The sequence below is a fragment of the Dipodomys spectabilis genome, unplaced genomic scaffold, assembly GCF_019054845.1.
Source record: "Dipodomys spectabilis isolate Male_0828 unplaced genomic scaffold, ASM1905484v1 ptg000145l, whole genome shotgun sequence".
Classification (NCBI taxonomy): domain Eukaryota; kingdom Metazoa; phylum Chordata; class Mammalia; order Rodentia; family Heteromyidae; genus Dipodomys; species Dipodomys spectabilis.
The window spans coordinates 25,677,735-25,693,737 of NW_024870822.1; the positions used below are offsets into that span (position 1 = coordinate 25,677,735).

A 16,003-nucleotide genomic window follows, 5' to 3' on the forward strand; every position below is an offset into this window, starting at 1 on the left:
AAAAACCTGCCCAAATAAATAGTAGAAGGCCAATTGTAAAGAAAGTTGTAGGGTAATCAGAAAAAAATCTCTTAGTATCTGATGCTTTAAAATGATTTTAAAAATTCATTTAATAATATTACTGTGGTTATGTTTTTGTGAGTTTTCAACTTTAAGAGATATATTCTGAGTCATTTATAAATGATATAATTTATGATTAAAGATTTGTTATTTTTTATGACTGGGGAGTAGTGAATGAGAGCTTTGGAAAAGAACTAAGATGGGCTAACTGAGTAACTGTTAGAGCCAAGTGATGTGCATGTGGAGGTTCATAGTACTATTCTTTCTAAGTTTATATTTTATATGACATTTTAGTTGGCCCATCATTTTTCAAAATATTGAATATCCTCTATTCTTTCTATAATTGCCTTTTGTCATTCCTATACATGTATGCCAGCCTTTCTCCGTCTATCCTGCATATCTCAGAACTTCTTTCACTGTACAAGCTGTCCCCCATTGACATTCTGGGTGATTTCTGTGACCCCAACCTCTACGTCTTCAGCAATCTCATCAGTTACACGTATTCTACCGTATAACCTGTTATTTTTAGAGAACACATTTTTATTTATAGAACATCTTTTTCCCTTTAAAGCCTCTGTGATCTATTATTTCAAGCTTTTTTCTTAAAATGTCTATGAAATCATACTGTTATTTGGAATCCTTGATGATATGCATCTGCTTTATGATAGATGTGCTTGTGCTTTCTTCTGCCACCAGCTTCCTGAATCACTGGTTCCAGATAAATCTTGATAATAATTTTCTCAACTTGGAGATTTTCAGATAATAATAGAACAGTATACTTGTATATACAGTATATATGCTATAATCTTCGGTACAACATTCCAAAGAGAGATTTTTACCTTCCTTCCTCCCTGAAAAAAGTTTCTGCAGTCTCATGTAAAAAACATATTCCTTCTTCCAAGTGCCTACAACACACAATTTATTGCCCCTGAGATTCTGGAAGGCTTCGATAGGTGACCAACTGGAAACTTAATAACTTGGAACCTAACACATGCTCACAAAAGAATGTTTTTTTTTCTTTTTTTTTTAATTTGAATTTTTGTGTGTATGAAAATACCGTACAGAAGGGTTACAATTACATGAGCAAGGTAATGAGTACATTTCTTATCAAGCATTGTTCCTTCCCATCCCTTCCCATCTCCCCCCTCCCCCTCCCTCCCGGCTCCCCGATCTCCCCCTGCCTGGCCAAAATTGTAAAGTTCCTTTTTCAACGACTTGTACATCTCATTGTTGCAATGTGTCCATCTGTATCCCTATTTAAACAATTTGTTCTTGCCCTTCCCCTCCACAATTTTTTAAAAAAATTTTATTGTGAAAATACTGTACAGAGGGGGTTACAATTACATGAGCAAGGTAATGAGTACATCTCTTATCAAGCATTGCAGCCTCCTCCTTTGTTTCCCCTTCCCATCATTCCATCATTTCCCATCTCCCTGTTCAGCCCCCCCCCACCCCCCACCAAAGTTGTAAAGCTCATTTTTCGACATAACGTCTTGTACATCTCATTGTTGCAATGGGTCCAGAGACCACAGTCTACCATCTCAAGAGATAAGAATACCAAACTCTTCTCATCTTATGACCTGGTAGTCGTTTTACAAAGAAGTTACTATTCAACAAATCAGTTTATGAACCTAATTCATCTCGATCAATTTCATCCCTTTTTTTATTCTTCCAATTCCCTCCCAATTCTTCCCCCCACACACACACACAATTTTCTTAAATTTTATAGGATTCTTTTTTTTAATTTTTATTTATTTTTTATTGTGAAAATACTGTACAGAGGGGTTACAATTAGATGGGCAAGATAATGAGTACATTTCTTATCAAGCATTGTAGCCTCCTCCTTTGTTTCCCCTTCCCATCCCTTCCCAGTCTCCCCCACCCCCCCCCCCAATCCTCCCCCCACACACACACCAAAGTTGTAAAGTTCGTTTTCAACATGACAACTTGTACTTCTCATTGTTGCAACAGGTCCACCTCTATTCTTATTTAAACTTATTTATTCTTGTTTTTCCCCTTCCCCTCCACAAATTATACCAACATCAAATACAGTGAAAGCAGGGGTTATACTGTGGGGGAGGGACATACAAAGCAACAAAGAAATAATCTTATAAATACGTTAGAAACAAATGCATGAAAGAAAAAAACATTTGAATACATATCATTTTATAGGATTCTTGATGCCCTTCTTTATGTTGTGCTTGAAGATATTGATGCCTACTGACAACCACATGAAGATGTGTGTTGAATATGTTCAAACACGAGCATGAAGCAAAGGTTTTCTCTTGGGAGTTATGGGATGAGCAAGATTTCCTCATATTTCTATGAGATAATTAATACATAGAATCAGCCCAGAAGCCCCTCAGTGTAAGGATGAATCAAGAAAATGTGGTATATATACACAATGGAATTCTACTCATTCATCAGAAAGAATGATATTGTAGAATTAGCAAGGAAATGGAAAGACTTGGACAAAATTATATCAAGTGAAGTAAACCAGACCCAAAGAAACATAGATTGCATGTTTCCCCTCATGTGTGGTAGCTAGAATGTGCCTATAAATCTATAAACACACTGGATGGCAAAAATAAATACACTGGTATATGAAATCTCTAGGCATTCACAACAGTGGGGCCAAAGAAGGATATTCTTAGGAGAGGAACACAAAGGTGCAATACTTATGTCTATCTGATCATATACAATAATATTTATTGAACTGAACTCCAGGAAATGGAAAAAATATCTCACTGTGACAAGAGAAGATGCTGCGTTTTTTATTTAGAATTTATGATACTAGATCAACAGCAGATCAAAAGCTTTAAATGAGCTTCAAAGTATACTTCAGGCTAATTAACCTAGGCACATCCCAGAACTATGCTCTCTCTTCTAGCACTCATGGTATTAGGAATACTCAAAATTTACACAGGTTATAGTGAATTTTGGAGCCAGTAAAGCTACTAGTTGTTTTGCAGACTGATTCAAATAAGATGATAAGAAGTTCAAGAAGATTTTCTGTCTAAGAAAGATATTTTGTTAAGGGCTTAGATATTGATAAATTACATACTTCTTGAAGTTCACATCACCCTCAAATTAACAGCCTCAAATGTTTGGCATCTGTACTAACATGTTTAAGGGGGAAGGCTTCAGTTGAGATTGTTTTTCCTGCTTTCTGTAAGTGTTCTCAAAACATGCAGTACTTGCACACGCACACACATATATATGTATGTATGCATGCGTGCCACTCCTGGAGCTTGAACTCAGCATCTGGGTACTGTCACTGACCTTTTTACACCCAAGACTAGTGCTCTACCACTTCATTCAGACACAGCTCTAATTCTGGCTTTTTGGTGGTTAATTGGAGATAAGAGTCTCATAGACTTTCCTGTGGAGGCTGACTTTAAACAGTAATCCTCAGATCTCAGCCTCCTGTGTAACTACAGTAAAAGGTGTGAGACACTGGTCCCCACATGCAAACTAAGTTTTAAAGGTGTTTAGTGTTTCATTTATTATTTTTATGTCTTCTTTTTTTATAGATTTGTTTTGTAAAAATCAAAATTTCCATAGGGAAGCTGGAGACTTCTAGTTTGACATTTGATTTTGTGAGCAGGTAATTTGGAGATATTTGCCAGGAAAATCTCATGTTTAATATGGTTATAGGGCAATGGCCAATCCATGTGCTTTTCTTATACACTAATGCTGTGTCAGGAAAAAAGAGAAGAGTTACAAGAAATCATAGCCACTTTCTTGTGCCTAGACAAATGCCAGTTAGAGAAATGAAGATTTAATGTTTGCCATTTAGAAGGGTGGGAAGACAGACTCATAAACACCCCAATGGAGAACATCCTAAATGACAGCATGCTAGCATGACTTCGTGGGCATGCTAGCTAATTATCTTCCCTCTCTTTTCCTTCTCCAGCATATGGCATAACAATCATGTAGTTACAGTCAGAAAAGAAGAGAAAAAAAATGTTTTAATATAATATGATGTTTGCAAACAAGTAAAACAATCCTTGCAAACAAGGACAGCATTGCTTTCCAATTCTTGTATAGCAAGTATTAACCTCTACAAAGGGAGAAGTAATATTTGCAAATGAAAATCGTAGACACCAACCACTTTGCTGATCAGAAACACTGGCCAAAGTAACTGACTGATGTAGGTGGAATGGGATTTGTTATGTGGCTTGATCAAAAATTTTCTTCTGGGCTTGACTCCACATCTTACAAAAGGTATTTTTAAGAAATCACATTCAGAAATATCATAGGACATGGTTGAATGGCTCAAGTCTTGGCTAATGAATGAACTTTTTTTTTATTTGGTGTATTGTTGATCTCCCCAGGCCTTGTATTTTCTTTCCTCCTTAGACTCTCTAAAATTTCAGGAGGAAACTTTGGATCCCAAAATGTCTAGAAGCAGGAACCAGCTGATCTTACTACTAGGATTTATTTTTTGGGAACAAGACAAATCTGAAGCTCTTTCTCTTCCCAAAGGTAAGTCTAAATGAACTTTATAACTACTTTGCCTGATGGACGCATCTTTGCTGAGAAGGAAATCACAATTCCCCTCTATTCCTTGGAGAAAAGGAGGAAAACTTGTCTGTTTGGGGCAGCTAATTGTAGTGTGTGTGTGTGTGTGTGTGTGTGTGTGTGTGTGTGTGTGTGTTGGTATTGGGGCTTGATCTCAGAGCCTGAGCAATGTCCTTGAACTTTTGTTCTTTTTTAAGAATAAGTTTTTTATTGTGAAAATACTGTACAGAAGGGTTACAATCACATGAGCAAGGTAATAAGTACATTTCTTATCAAGCATTGTTGTGTTGTATGTCCCTCCTCCATGGTATAACCCCTGTTTATACTGTATTTGATGTTGGTATAATTTGGGGAGTGGAAGGGAAAAAACAAATTGTTTAAATAAGGATACAGTTTGACCCATTGCAACAGTGAGATGTACTAGACATTAAGTGCCTAGTGTATGCCAGGAATAGCTCTAAACCTTAGAAATACAGAAATTCATAAAGACATGGGTTTTATTATTCAAGGAATTCACAGCTTGATGGTAGAGATAAATGATCGACTAGCATAGGCAAGTGTGGTAAGAACAATAGGAGAAGAGAGCGTGGAAGAGTTTTATTCGACCCAGTTTGAAGAAATCATAGAAGCCTTTGCAATTGAGGTAATAGTGCCAACTCTACCCCTAAGCTCTTATCTTTCATAACAGAAAACTCTCTTTTTTATTTAATTTTATCTTACTGTAAGGGTGATGTACAGAGGGGTTACAGTTACATAAGTAAGATAATGAATACATTTCATGTCAAACATTGTTTTCTCTCACTTTTCCTCCTCACTATGATATGCCTCTTTTACATGACAAAAACTAAGAAATCTTATGTAAAACAAACCTCCAAAAGTTTTCATGAATTCAACCCATTTTGTGATTATTCTATATTCTCTACAACTTGCAGTACTTTTTTTCTTTACTTTGCTCAGAGTTCCCATGTCTCTTAGTCCTAGAAACTAGCTACTTATTGATGTTGTCTTGATCATCATCCCAGCTCCTAATTGTGGTCAGAGTCTGGATAAAACACAGCCTTGGAATTACTATAACCTTTTCAGTCGCATTGTTGGAGGAAGCCAAGTGGAGAAGGGTTCCTATCCCTGGCAGGTGAGTCTCTGCAGTAGGTGGGCTAGGAGAGGTCTCAGAATTGGGTTATCTTTCTATGGGGAGGGGAAGGATAGGAAAGCACAGAAATGAAAGGACAAAAAGTGAACAAATGCAGCAGTGGTACTCATTAGACACTATGTTGAAAATGAACTATACAACTTGTGAGTAGGGGTGGGAGGGAAAAACTAGGAGAGAGTGAAGGAAGGATGACATTACCCAAAAAGAAATGTACTCATTAAATGACTTACAAAATGGTAACCCCTCTGTACATCATCTTTGAAATAACAATAAAAAAACTAACCACCCAAACAAAGAACTAATTCTACACAAGTCACAAGCTACTAATTAGGACTCCATTCTACTTATGTCTTCAGAAATCATCTCATTAGTACATAAAATGTTTTGATTATCTCATGATGTACAACAATTAAGTTCCAGAAAAGATGATTGAAACAGCCAACATTAGTTATTGGCTTGTATTACAAACTGGAAGTGTTATTGCAAGCTTTCAATTCCTAAGATAGAAATATCATTCCAAAAAGCTGAAAATATTTTTAATTTATTATTTAAAAAAGTGACATTTGGCTGGTGACTCACCCCAGTGATCTTAGCTACTCAGGAGGCTGAGATCTGAAGATTGTGGTTCAAAGCCAGCCTGGACAGGAAAGTCCACGAGGTTCTTCTCTCTAATTAACCACCAGAAAACTAGAAGTGGGACTGTGGCTCAAAGAGGTGGAGTACTAGCCTTGAGAATAAAGAGCTCAGGGACAGTGCCCAAGCCCCGAGTTCAAATCCATAACCAACAAATAAATAAATAAATAAAGCATTTTGATTCAAAGTATATTTTAAAATATACTATATTTTCTTTTTATAGTTAAGAAAAAAAAGACCAGAGAATTCACATCCCTGAATGTACTTTGTGTTTGTGGTGTAAGGTTTGCACATATTCCATAGGACCCAGCAAAAATGGGCTACATAATTAATAGCTAATATCCTAGAAATTCTGCCTCAAATTAATGTCTTGGCATGGAATTTCCTTTGGCATGGAATTTCCATCCCAAGGAAATGTCTCTGGCCCTACCCCCATGGTATTTACATTTATTTTAACACCTCTGGTATATCATCAAAAGTTTAAACCTATAAATTATAGATATAGAAGAAGGATAAGAGAGTACAGAAAACTTATAAGTGCCACCCAGGCACAGGAAGATTTCAGAACACAAGCAAACATAATCAGACAAGAAACGCCCGTAATCATATTAAAATCAAAGCACTAAATATAGAGGACAAAGAAAGAAGGTTGAATGCTGAGAAGAGAAGCAACAAGTCACGTAAAAAAAAAAAATCCTTCAGAATAACAGATTTTCTCAACACAGACTTTAAGTGCTGGCAACCTAGATAGTGTATCCATCAAAACTATCCTTAATAACTAAAGCAGACATGAAAGCCTTCCAAGGTATACAAAAGCAAAAGCAATTTATGACAACAAAGAGGCACTGCAGAAGATACTTCAAGGAATATTATGCCCAGCTGAGGCAGGTAGATGCAACCAGGAAAATGCTAAAAAGAACAATCCTTACAAAGTGAGTAGATTAGTAACTAAATTACTGACATTTCACTATTAACCTTGATTGTTAATGATCTCATTCCTTAATCAAAAGTCATAGAAAGAACTGAGCGCTGTGGCTCATATCTATAATCCTAGCTACTCAGGAGGCTAAAATCTGAGGTTCATGGTTTGAAGCTAGCCAGGGCAGGAAAGTCCATGAGACTCTTACCTCAATAAACTACTCAGAAAAAGCCAGAAGTGGTGCTGTGGCTCAAGTAAGCACAGACAGGCTCAGGGGCAGAGTTCAAGCCCCACAATCAGAAAACAAAAGGCATAGAATGGTGAACAGGATTAAAAATCAAGACTTGACCAGTTGTGACCTATCTGTTGAGAAACAAATCTCAACAGGTGCCAGAGCTTATGCTTGTAATACCAGCTACTCAGGAGGCTGAGCTCCAAAGGATGATGGTTCAAAGCCAGTTCAGGCAGAAATGTCCAGAAGGTTTTATCCCTAGTATAACCAGCAAAAAGCTAGAGATCTGGCTTAAGTTGTCAGTCAGCTAACATGAAGCCTTGAGTTCAAACTCCAGTGTTAGAAAGAAAAAAAAAACAAAGAAATAAAAAGGCAAACACATTGACTTGGGATAAAAAGAAGGAAAATATCTTCTGGGCAAATGAACCCCAAAGCAGGTAATAGCTTTACTTATATCTTATAAAGCAGACTTCAAATCAAAGTCAGAAGAGACAAAGGTCACTTCATAGTAATAAAGAATACATCAAGCAGAAATAACAATTACTAGCATAAATGTGTTGCAAAGAAATAATGAAAAATTAGAGCAGAAATCAATGAAATAGAGAGAAAAACTACAGAATGAATAAACGAAGCAAAAAGTTGCTTATTTGAAAAGACAGATAAGATTGACAAACCCTCAACCCATCTGACAAAGAAGAGGGGAAAGACTCAATAAAATTAGAAATGAAAATGGGGATATCAAAACAAATATCAATGAAATTCTAAAGCATACAAAGGGCTATTATTTTGAAAATCTGTATCCAAATAAACTGGAAAATTTAGAAATGATTCTAGTAATGATGACGATGATGGCAATGATGATAATGGAACAGGAATGTAAGAAGGGGGACTGTATGAGGAAATCAGGAGGGAGAAAGAAATAGAAAGGATAGTGAGGGGTGAATAAGATCAAAGTATATAACATATATGTATGTAACATATATGAAGTTAGCATGGCAAGTCCCACAAAACACTGTTCGAAGAGGGGAAGAGGAGGGAGGAATTATGGGACTATAATGGAGGAAGTGAGGAATTATGGGACTATAATGGAGGAAGTGAGCTTGTTCGCAGTACCCTGTACATATCTTTGGAGTTATCTCAGTGAAATTACCTTGTATTATTAACATATATTAATACAAAAATAAGGTATTTATTTTTTTAATGGCAGGTAAAAACCTATTTTTTTAAAGAGATTTGGGGGAAAAGGAGCCTGGATTGAAGCATTGCTATCTCATTCCTTACTTTCTCTCCAAATCTCTTCAGCTGGACTCTGATGTAGTTCCTGTTCCTTTTTCTTCACTCACAGATATTGTTCATATCATCAGAGCCACAGATAGAAGTCAATATTATTATCAAAACAGATATCAAGGCATCTAACTGTTAACTCTACTGCAATCATTATGGCATGTCTACTTGACAATCTCACCTCCTTCCAAGGCTAGGAATGCTACCTCCAGCATTGCTCTTCCTTCTGAGCTTCATTGTGCAAGTTTTCCTTGCCATATTCCATAAATCATGATAAAATAGAGGTAAACTAAAGGGGTCTGATCCTAGGGCATTAACTTGCACTAACGTATGGTCTTTGCAATCCAGGTATCTCTGAAACAAAGGCACAAACACATCTGTGGAGGAACCATCATCTCTCCACAGTGGGTAGTCACAGCTGCTCACTGCATTGCACACAGGTAAGGAAGGAGCAGCTGGTCTCTTTCTTTCCCTTGGAAGCCCCAGGAGTAGCTCGATACAGACATGGAGGAAGATCTCAATTGTATGACTGAGTGGGGGCTGGTGACATGGTCATATTATTCTCAACATTGTCAAAATATATATATATATTCTTGGCAGAAGTAAAATATTTATTTTTAAATAATTGAAGTTAAAAGAAGACTGATATCCACATGGGGACACCTGGATATTGAAAACATCACAATTTGGTTTATGAAACTTTTCACTCCATTTCATAAGTTTCAGTGGAAATGTATCCTATTTGCTGTATAGCCTCTCTCCCCACCCCCCACCAAGTCATGGGACTTGAACTCACGGCCTGGGCGCTGTCCCTAAGCTAGCTTTCTATCACTTTGAGCCACAGGGCCTAGGTGGTGAGTCACAGCACCACTTCCCATTTTCTGGTGGCTAATTGGAGATAAGAGTCTCATGATTTTCCTGCTGCTCTGGCTTTGAACCACAATCTTCAGATCTCAGCTTCCTGGGTAGCCAGGATTACAGGCATGAGCCACCAGTGCCCAGGTACTGTATATCTTACGAGACAGAAAAGCTCAAGCCTATACTTCTAGCTACTCAAGAAGCTGAGATCTAGACATAATAGCAGTTTGGAGCCAGTTCAGGCAGACTAATCAGAGGGACTCATCTTCAGTTATCCAGCCAGAAGTTGAGGCATGACTCAAGTGGTAGAGTGTCAGTAGTGAGGAAAAAAGCTAAACAAGAATGTAAGGCCCTGAGTTCAAGCCTCATTACCAGCACAAAAGTGTATAAAAGAAAATAAAGCAGAGTTGTGAAATATAATAGGCCCTGACATATTCATTCTTACTCATAATGATCTAAGGTTCAACTTACCAAATTCCATCCTTTATCTACTTTTGTGATACACCAAGCTATGACTGAGGATTTGTTGCCCTATTTTTTTCTTCCAAGTCTAAAGATATTCTTTAAATAATTATTTAGTACCAGATATTGGGTGGTAAAGACCTTCCACATGACTAAGACATGATTTATACCCCCAGAAAGTTGATAGTTTAAAATGAAAGTTCACTGGGTATAGTGAACTGTCACCCCATCTGCTTTGAAGGCAAAAGCAGGAAAATTGCTCAGGTCCAGTAGTTTCAGGCCAGCACTTGAAAAATAATGAGATGTTGTCTCTTAAATAGGTGAACAAGTAGAATGCCTGTAATCCTAGCTACTCAGGAGGCTGAGATCTAAGGATCATGGTTCAAAGCCAGTCAGGGCAGGAAAATCCCTGAGATCCTTTTTTCTAACTTATCGCCAATAAACCACAAAAGACTGGAAGTGAAGATTTGGCTTAAGTGGTAGAGCACTATCCTTCAGCACAAAAGCTCAGGGTCAGCACCCAGGCCAATAGTTCAAGCCCCAGGACTGACAGAAGGGGGGGACAAAAAGGAGGGAGAGAGGAAGGAAGGAAGGAAGGAAGGAAGGAAGGAAGGAAGGAAGGAAGGAAGGAAGGAAGGAAGGAAGGAAGGAAGGAAGGAAAGAAGGAAGGAAGGAAGGAAAGAGAGAGAAAAGACAGCAAAAACTCAGGAAGGGAGGGAGAGAGGGAGGGAGGAAGGGATTGGTTGACAATGTCATTGTAAAATAACAGATGTAGACTAGAGTGATTTAATGTATTAGGCTAGGTACCTATCATAACCAAGTTTCAAAAAAGTATACCAAGACAAATGATGCTCCTTCCAATTTTATATAGAACTTTCATGCCTAGAAATCAAGAGCAAGTTTAAAGCTCTTAATCCATCTTAACACATCCTACCAAATTACATGTGTGAAAATAGAATAATGAAACCTGTTCACATTGTGTGGTGAGAGGGATGATGAGAAAGAGTAATAGAGGAGGTGGATTTGACCAAAGATCACTAGATGCATGTGTGGAAGTATCCCAATGAAACCCCTCTGTACAATCAATACACACTAATAGAAAATATAAAACAAGGGCTGGGAAAATGGCTCAGTGGTAGAGTGCTTGCCTTGCATGCCTGAGGTCCTGGGTTTGATTCCTCAGCACCACATAAGCAAAAAGAAAAAAGCCGGAAGTGGCGCTGTGGCTCAAGTGGTAGAGTGCTAACCTTGAACTGAAGAGCTGAGGGACAGTGCTCAGGCCCAGAGTTCAGACCCCACGACCGGACCCCCCCCCCAAAAAAAAAGAAAAGAAAATATAAAACAAAAAGAAGAGATAACAATGGCCCGGGAGGGCCATGTCTTTCCCATGTCATGTAATATTTCTAAATTGCAAACATAAAAATGGTAAAGAGAAGATTCTAATGTTCCATAGTTGGCATCGGTGTCAAATCCCTGAGTATGTATTTACGCTCCTGGGACAAGTTTGCAGCTGCTGTTCTTCATAGCACTTTGACCTTAAAGCAGCAGACTTACTGAGAATCACGTATCATTTCCCGTCATAAACCATTACTGTTATTATGACTTGGCCAACTTCTGGGGGCTAGTTTAATAACATCTCCTTTAGCTGTTAGGATCGTGGAGTACAGTAACCTTTCCAGATGATTACAAATAACACTGCAAACTGTTAAATTTATCCAGTCATTAGCTCCACACTTTCCTTGTCCTCAGCAGGAATTAGAAATCTGCACTTTTCCAAATGGTATTGGATCATTTGCACTTTCTCTGCTCAGTAGCCTCACACCCCACATTATCCATCCATGTCCTTTGGAAGAGAACCATGTCAACATTCACAATGGTATTCAGAGGCTGATTGATATCCCTCATTTCACTGACCCCACTTCACAGAAGCATCATATCAACTCTAAATGTGACTGCCGGAGAATATGACTTGAGTCAGACAGATCCCGGAGAGCAAACCTTGGCCATTGCAACCGCCATCATTCACCCACAGTTCTCCATCAGGAAACCAATGGACTATGATATAGCTCTTCTGAAAATGGCTGGAACCTTCCAATTTGGTAAACATTTAAGGTGCACCTTGAATTGTCTACTTCATATGAATACTTCATATTCTCCATAGCCTTTGACCCACAGAACCTCCCCTGCAGTGCATGTTGCATAGCACATATGCAGTTGTTTAGAACATGCACCCTGATTCATGGATTTGAGCTGGCAGGTCCCCTACCTGAAACTCCATTTGCTTGTGTTTCTGGGTAGAGGATTATGTGGAGTCTGGAGAGAGGGCTCTGGGTGACCACTAGAGTTGCCAGCCAAATGTCGTTGGGGTCAACTGGGGGGGGGGGGGGTTGTTCTGTGACTCCTCCATACCTGAGACAAGTCCTGCCCTGATCTTCCTTCAGGCCAGTTTGTGGGGCCCATGTGTCTTCCGGAGCCAGGGGAGAAATTTAAGGCTGGATTTACTTGTACAACTACAGGCTGGGGTCGCTTGACAGAAGGTAAGAACTCCTGTGCCATTCCTTTTAACAGAACTTTCTGACAGGTATTCAGAAATTGGAATTTTTAACTTAAAAAAAATAGCTGTGCACATATTTTGAAAGGTAGAGTATGTCACACTGTTCTTAGAAATGTAGGTCTTTCCAGTCAGATAGGAGGAAGATGTTTCAGGGTTCTACTATACAAGCAGTGGTTATACAGTATTTAATTCCAAGTAGTTTGGAGGGAGATTTTGGATGTTCTCTTCACAAAGAAATGGTAAATGCTGAAATGATGGATAGCCTGAAGTATCCATGCATGAGTTGATCCATGCATGATGTGTAAGTGTATCAAAACATCACCTTGACCAGGTGCTGGTGGCTCACATCTGTAATCCTAGCTACTGAGGCAGCTGAGATCTGAGGATCCACAGTTCAAAGCTAGTGCCAGCAGGAAAGTCTATGAGACTTTAATCTCCAATTAGCCACCTAAAAATCAGAAGCAGAGCTGTGGCTCAATGTGGTAGCACACTATCCTTGAGCAAAATAATCACAGTGACAGTGCCCAAATCCTGAGTTCAAGCCCCACAATCAACAAATAAATAAATGTATAAATAAATCCCATAGTACATTGTGCTTCCTAGAAATGTACACTTATCATCTATCAATAAAGGCATAGCATTGTTATCTGTTTCCCCCCCCCCCACACTCACACACACAAAGAAATATAGATCTTTCCCAAAAGACACAAAACTTTGTGCAGCTGGTGAGGATAAATGGGAGCATCTCCATCTCAGAATAGGTAAACTGAGGGTGCTCCCGGATGCGCATCCCTGTCTTCCAGGTGGCAATTTCCCACAAGTCTTGCATGAGGTAAACTTGACGATCTTGCCCCAGAAGGAGTGCACCGCTGCTCTGCTGACCCTGCAGAAGCCCATTACGGGCAACACCTTCCTCTGCACGGGCTCTCCGGATGGAGGGCGAGACGCGTGTCAGGTCAGTAGGAATAGCCTGGCTGGCGGGTTTGTTAGCAAGTGGAGAGGCCACCTAACACTCGAGTGTGGCAAGAAGGGTCCGAAGTAAGTGGGGGAAGTCAAGTCCAAGTAAAAGGAGCGTTTGGACAATGGGTTTAAAGCGTGAAGTACGACTTCAGAGGAGGTTCCCCATTCCCTTCTCTCTCCCACTCTCCCCCCACCACCCCGGCAAAAAAAAAAAGACTATACAGCAGCAGAGAGAGCACCAAGAGTGAGGTCATGGGGGTGTTCCAGTCCCCTGGCTCTTTTTCTATTTAGTTTTCTAGCTTGCGGATGGTAGGAACTTTCTCTCCACTCTTCCTGTTGACTGTAAACCTGAGCTAGTCAATTTGATCACTGACCAGTTAGCTCTGATTCTACAGCACGAGACTGGGAAGGGAAGAAATTTGGTAGCTTAGGCTAGGGGAGAGGGAACTGGGATTAGCAGGGCCCAGTGGTAGCGGTTCCTAGAGGAATGGCGCTTGCTTGTCCTTTCAGACCTCTGAAACTAGATTTTTAGACCCGAGAGACCTGCCATTGATCTTCATCCAGCATCCTTGTTGGGGGCGGGGGGGGGGGGCGGGGGGGAGGGGGAGGGACCACTGGAGCACCTTGGTTGGGACATAGACACTGGTAATGATAGTGATGAAGGTTTTCTTTCTTTCTCCCCGACCCCCACCTCTGTAGGGAGACTCTGGAGGTTCACTCGTGTGTCCGAATAAGAAAGGAACCTGGACTCTGGTCGGTGTGACTTCTTGGGGTTTGGGCTGTGGTCGAAACTGGAGAAATAATAGACGGAAAAAAAGGCAGGGGTCCCCAGGGATCTTCACAGACCTCAGGAAAGTGCTCCCCTGGGTCTATGAGTACGTGTGACCTGGCAGTGGCGCCGCCATACAAGCGGAAGATGCTGGGGTCCTGTGAGGGCAGAGGGAGTCAGCAAGATGCAATTGGGGTCCGCTTCTGTTCTCAGTGCGGGACATGATCGCGTAAAAAAATTACTGTCTAAAACAAGAGCAAAATATGATGTGGATCTACCTGGCAAATATGCAATGGCAATGAATCGGTCTGTTCTAGATTTTGTCAATTTTGTCCTTTATTTTGAAGGGGGTGAAATTGTCTTTTTTTTTTCTATTGATACTAGAAATAGATGATGAACAGAGAGGTTACAGTTACCTAAGTCAGATAACGAGTGCATGTTTTTTGGACAATGTTGCCCTTTCCTTAGCTCTCTCCCAGTTTTTCCCTCCTGTTCCCACCCACAAGTTGTATAGCTCCTTTTCAACACAGTGTCTAGTGAGTACCAACTGCTGCATTTGTTCACCCTTTTCCCTCCATTTCTGTGCTTCCCCACGACCTTCCCAAAGACAGATAAATGAACAAGAAAGACAGAAAAAAGAAAGAAAGTAAAAACAGTAATAGAGAAGGAAAATACTCATTTCCGTTTCCTGGAGCAATTTTTCTTTCATTGAATCTGTGAGCCCTGATGCTTCCACTATCTGCTTCTCAACTGTTCTATTAAGAATTGGTCATTTCTAGCATAGATTCACAGTTATATTGCAGGGGCAATTCTGACACTTGGGCAACAATAGTGAGAGACATATTTTGTTGTCACAACTAACGAGGGACACTGACAACATAGGCAACAAGAGCCACTGGGGCTGAAATGTGACCTGCAATGTGAGCAGAACAGCCCCCATGAAGAAAAACTCTCACCCCAAATAAGTCCCGGGTTGTAAAGCCCTGGTATAGACCAGGTAAGGCCAGAATGTACATATACCCACTTCTACTAGACACCCACTTCTACCAGGAAGTGAAATGAAACTTCATTTCTACCTCTAGAGCCAATTTCATTATGTTCTTACCTGCTGTCCTCCAATCTCAAAGGCCTTCCAGACTTTCTCAAAGGGGTTAATTCAAATTAGTTTAGTCAGAGCTTAAGTTGTTGTTTTTCTTTTCTTTTCTTTTTTTTTTAATTTTATTTTATTTTATTTGAGAACATACTGTACAGAGGGGTTACAATTACATGGGCAGGATAATGCATACATTTCTTACCAAGCATTGCAGCCTCCTCCTTTGTTTACCCTTCACCTCCCTTCCCAGCCTCCCCCCTCCCCCCACCCAATCCTTCCCCCCCTCCCTCCCCCCACACGACATTGTAAAGCTCGTTTTTGACATGACATTTTGTACTTCTCATTGTTGCAACAGGTCCACCTGAATCCTTAAACGACTTGTTTGTCCCCATCTCCTCCACAAGTTATACTGACATCAAATATAGTGAAAGTGGGGGTTACACTGTGGGGGAGGGACATACAAAGCAACAAAGAAATAATCTTATAAATGCATTAGAAACACATG

General features: G+C 39.7%; 1 protein-coding gene across 1 annotated transcript; it reads left to right on the plus strand.

Moving 5' to 3' along the window:
• Positions 1-4,460: 4,460 nt before the first annotated feature.
• On the plus strand, positions 4,461-14,521 carry Ovch2 (ovochymase 2). The gene is made up of 7 exons (XM_042691741.1): positions 4,461-4,548; positions 5,607-5,716; positions 9,151-9,242; positions 12,049-12,221; positions 12,564-12,659; positions 13,480-13,631; positions 14,336-14,521. The coding sequence occupies exons 1-7, from the start codon at positions 4,461-4,463 to the stop codon at positions 14,519-14,521; spliced, it is 897 nt and encodes a 298-aa protein (XP_042547675.1).
• Positions 14,522-16,003: the final 1,482 nt, after the last annotated feature.

Excerpts from the sequence above, each read along its gene's own strand:
- Ovch2 (XM_042691741.1), top strand. The coding sequence starts at position 4,461 with ATGTCTAGAAGCAGGAACCAGCTGATCTTACTACTAGGATTTATTTTT. Across the intron at positions 4,549-5,606 it reads AGCTCTTTCTCTTCCCAAAG|CTCCTAATTGTGGTCAGAGT; the intron begins GTAAGTCTAAAT and ends TCATCATCCCAG. Across the intron at positions 9,243-12,048 it reads GCTCACTGCATTGCACACAG|AAGCATCATATCAACTCTAA; the intron begins GTAAGGAAGGAG and ends CCCACTTCACAG.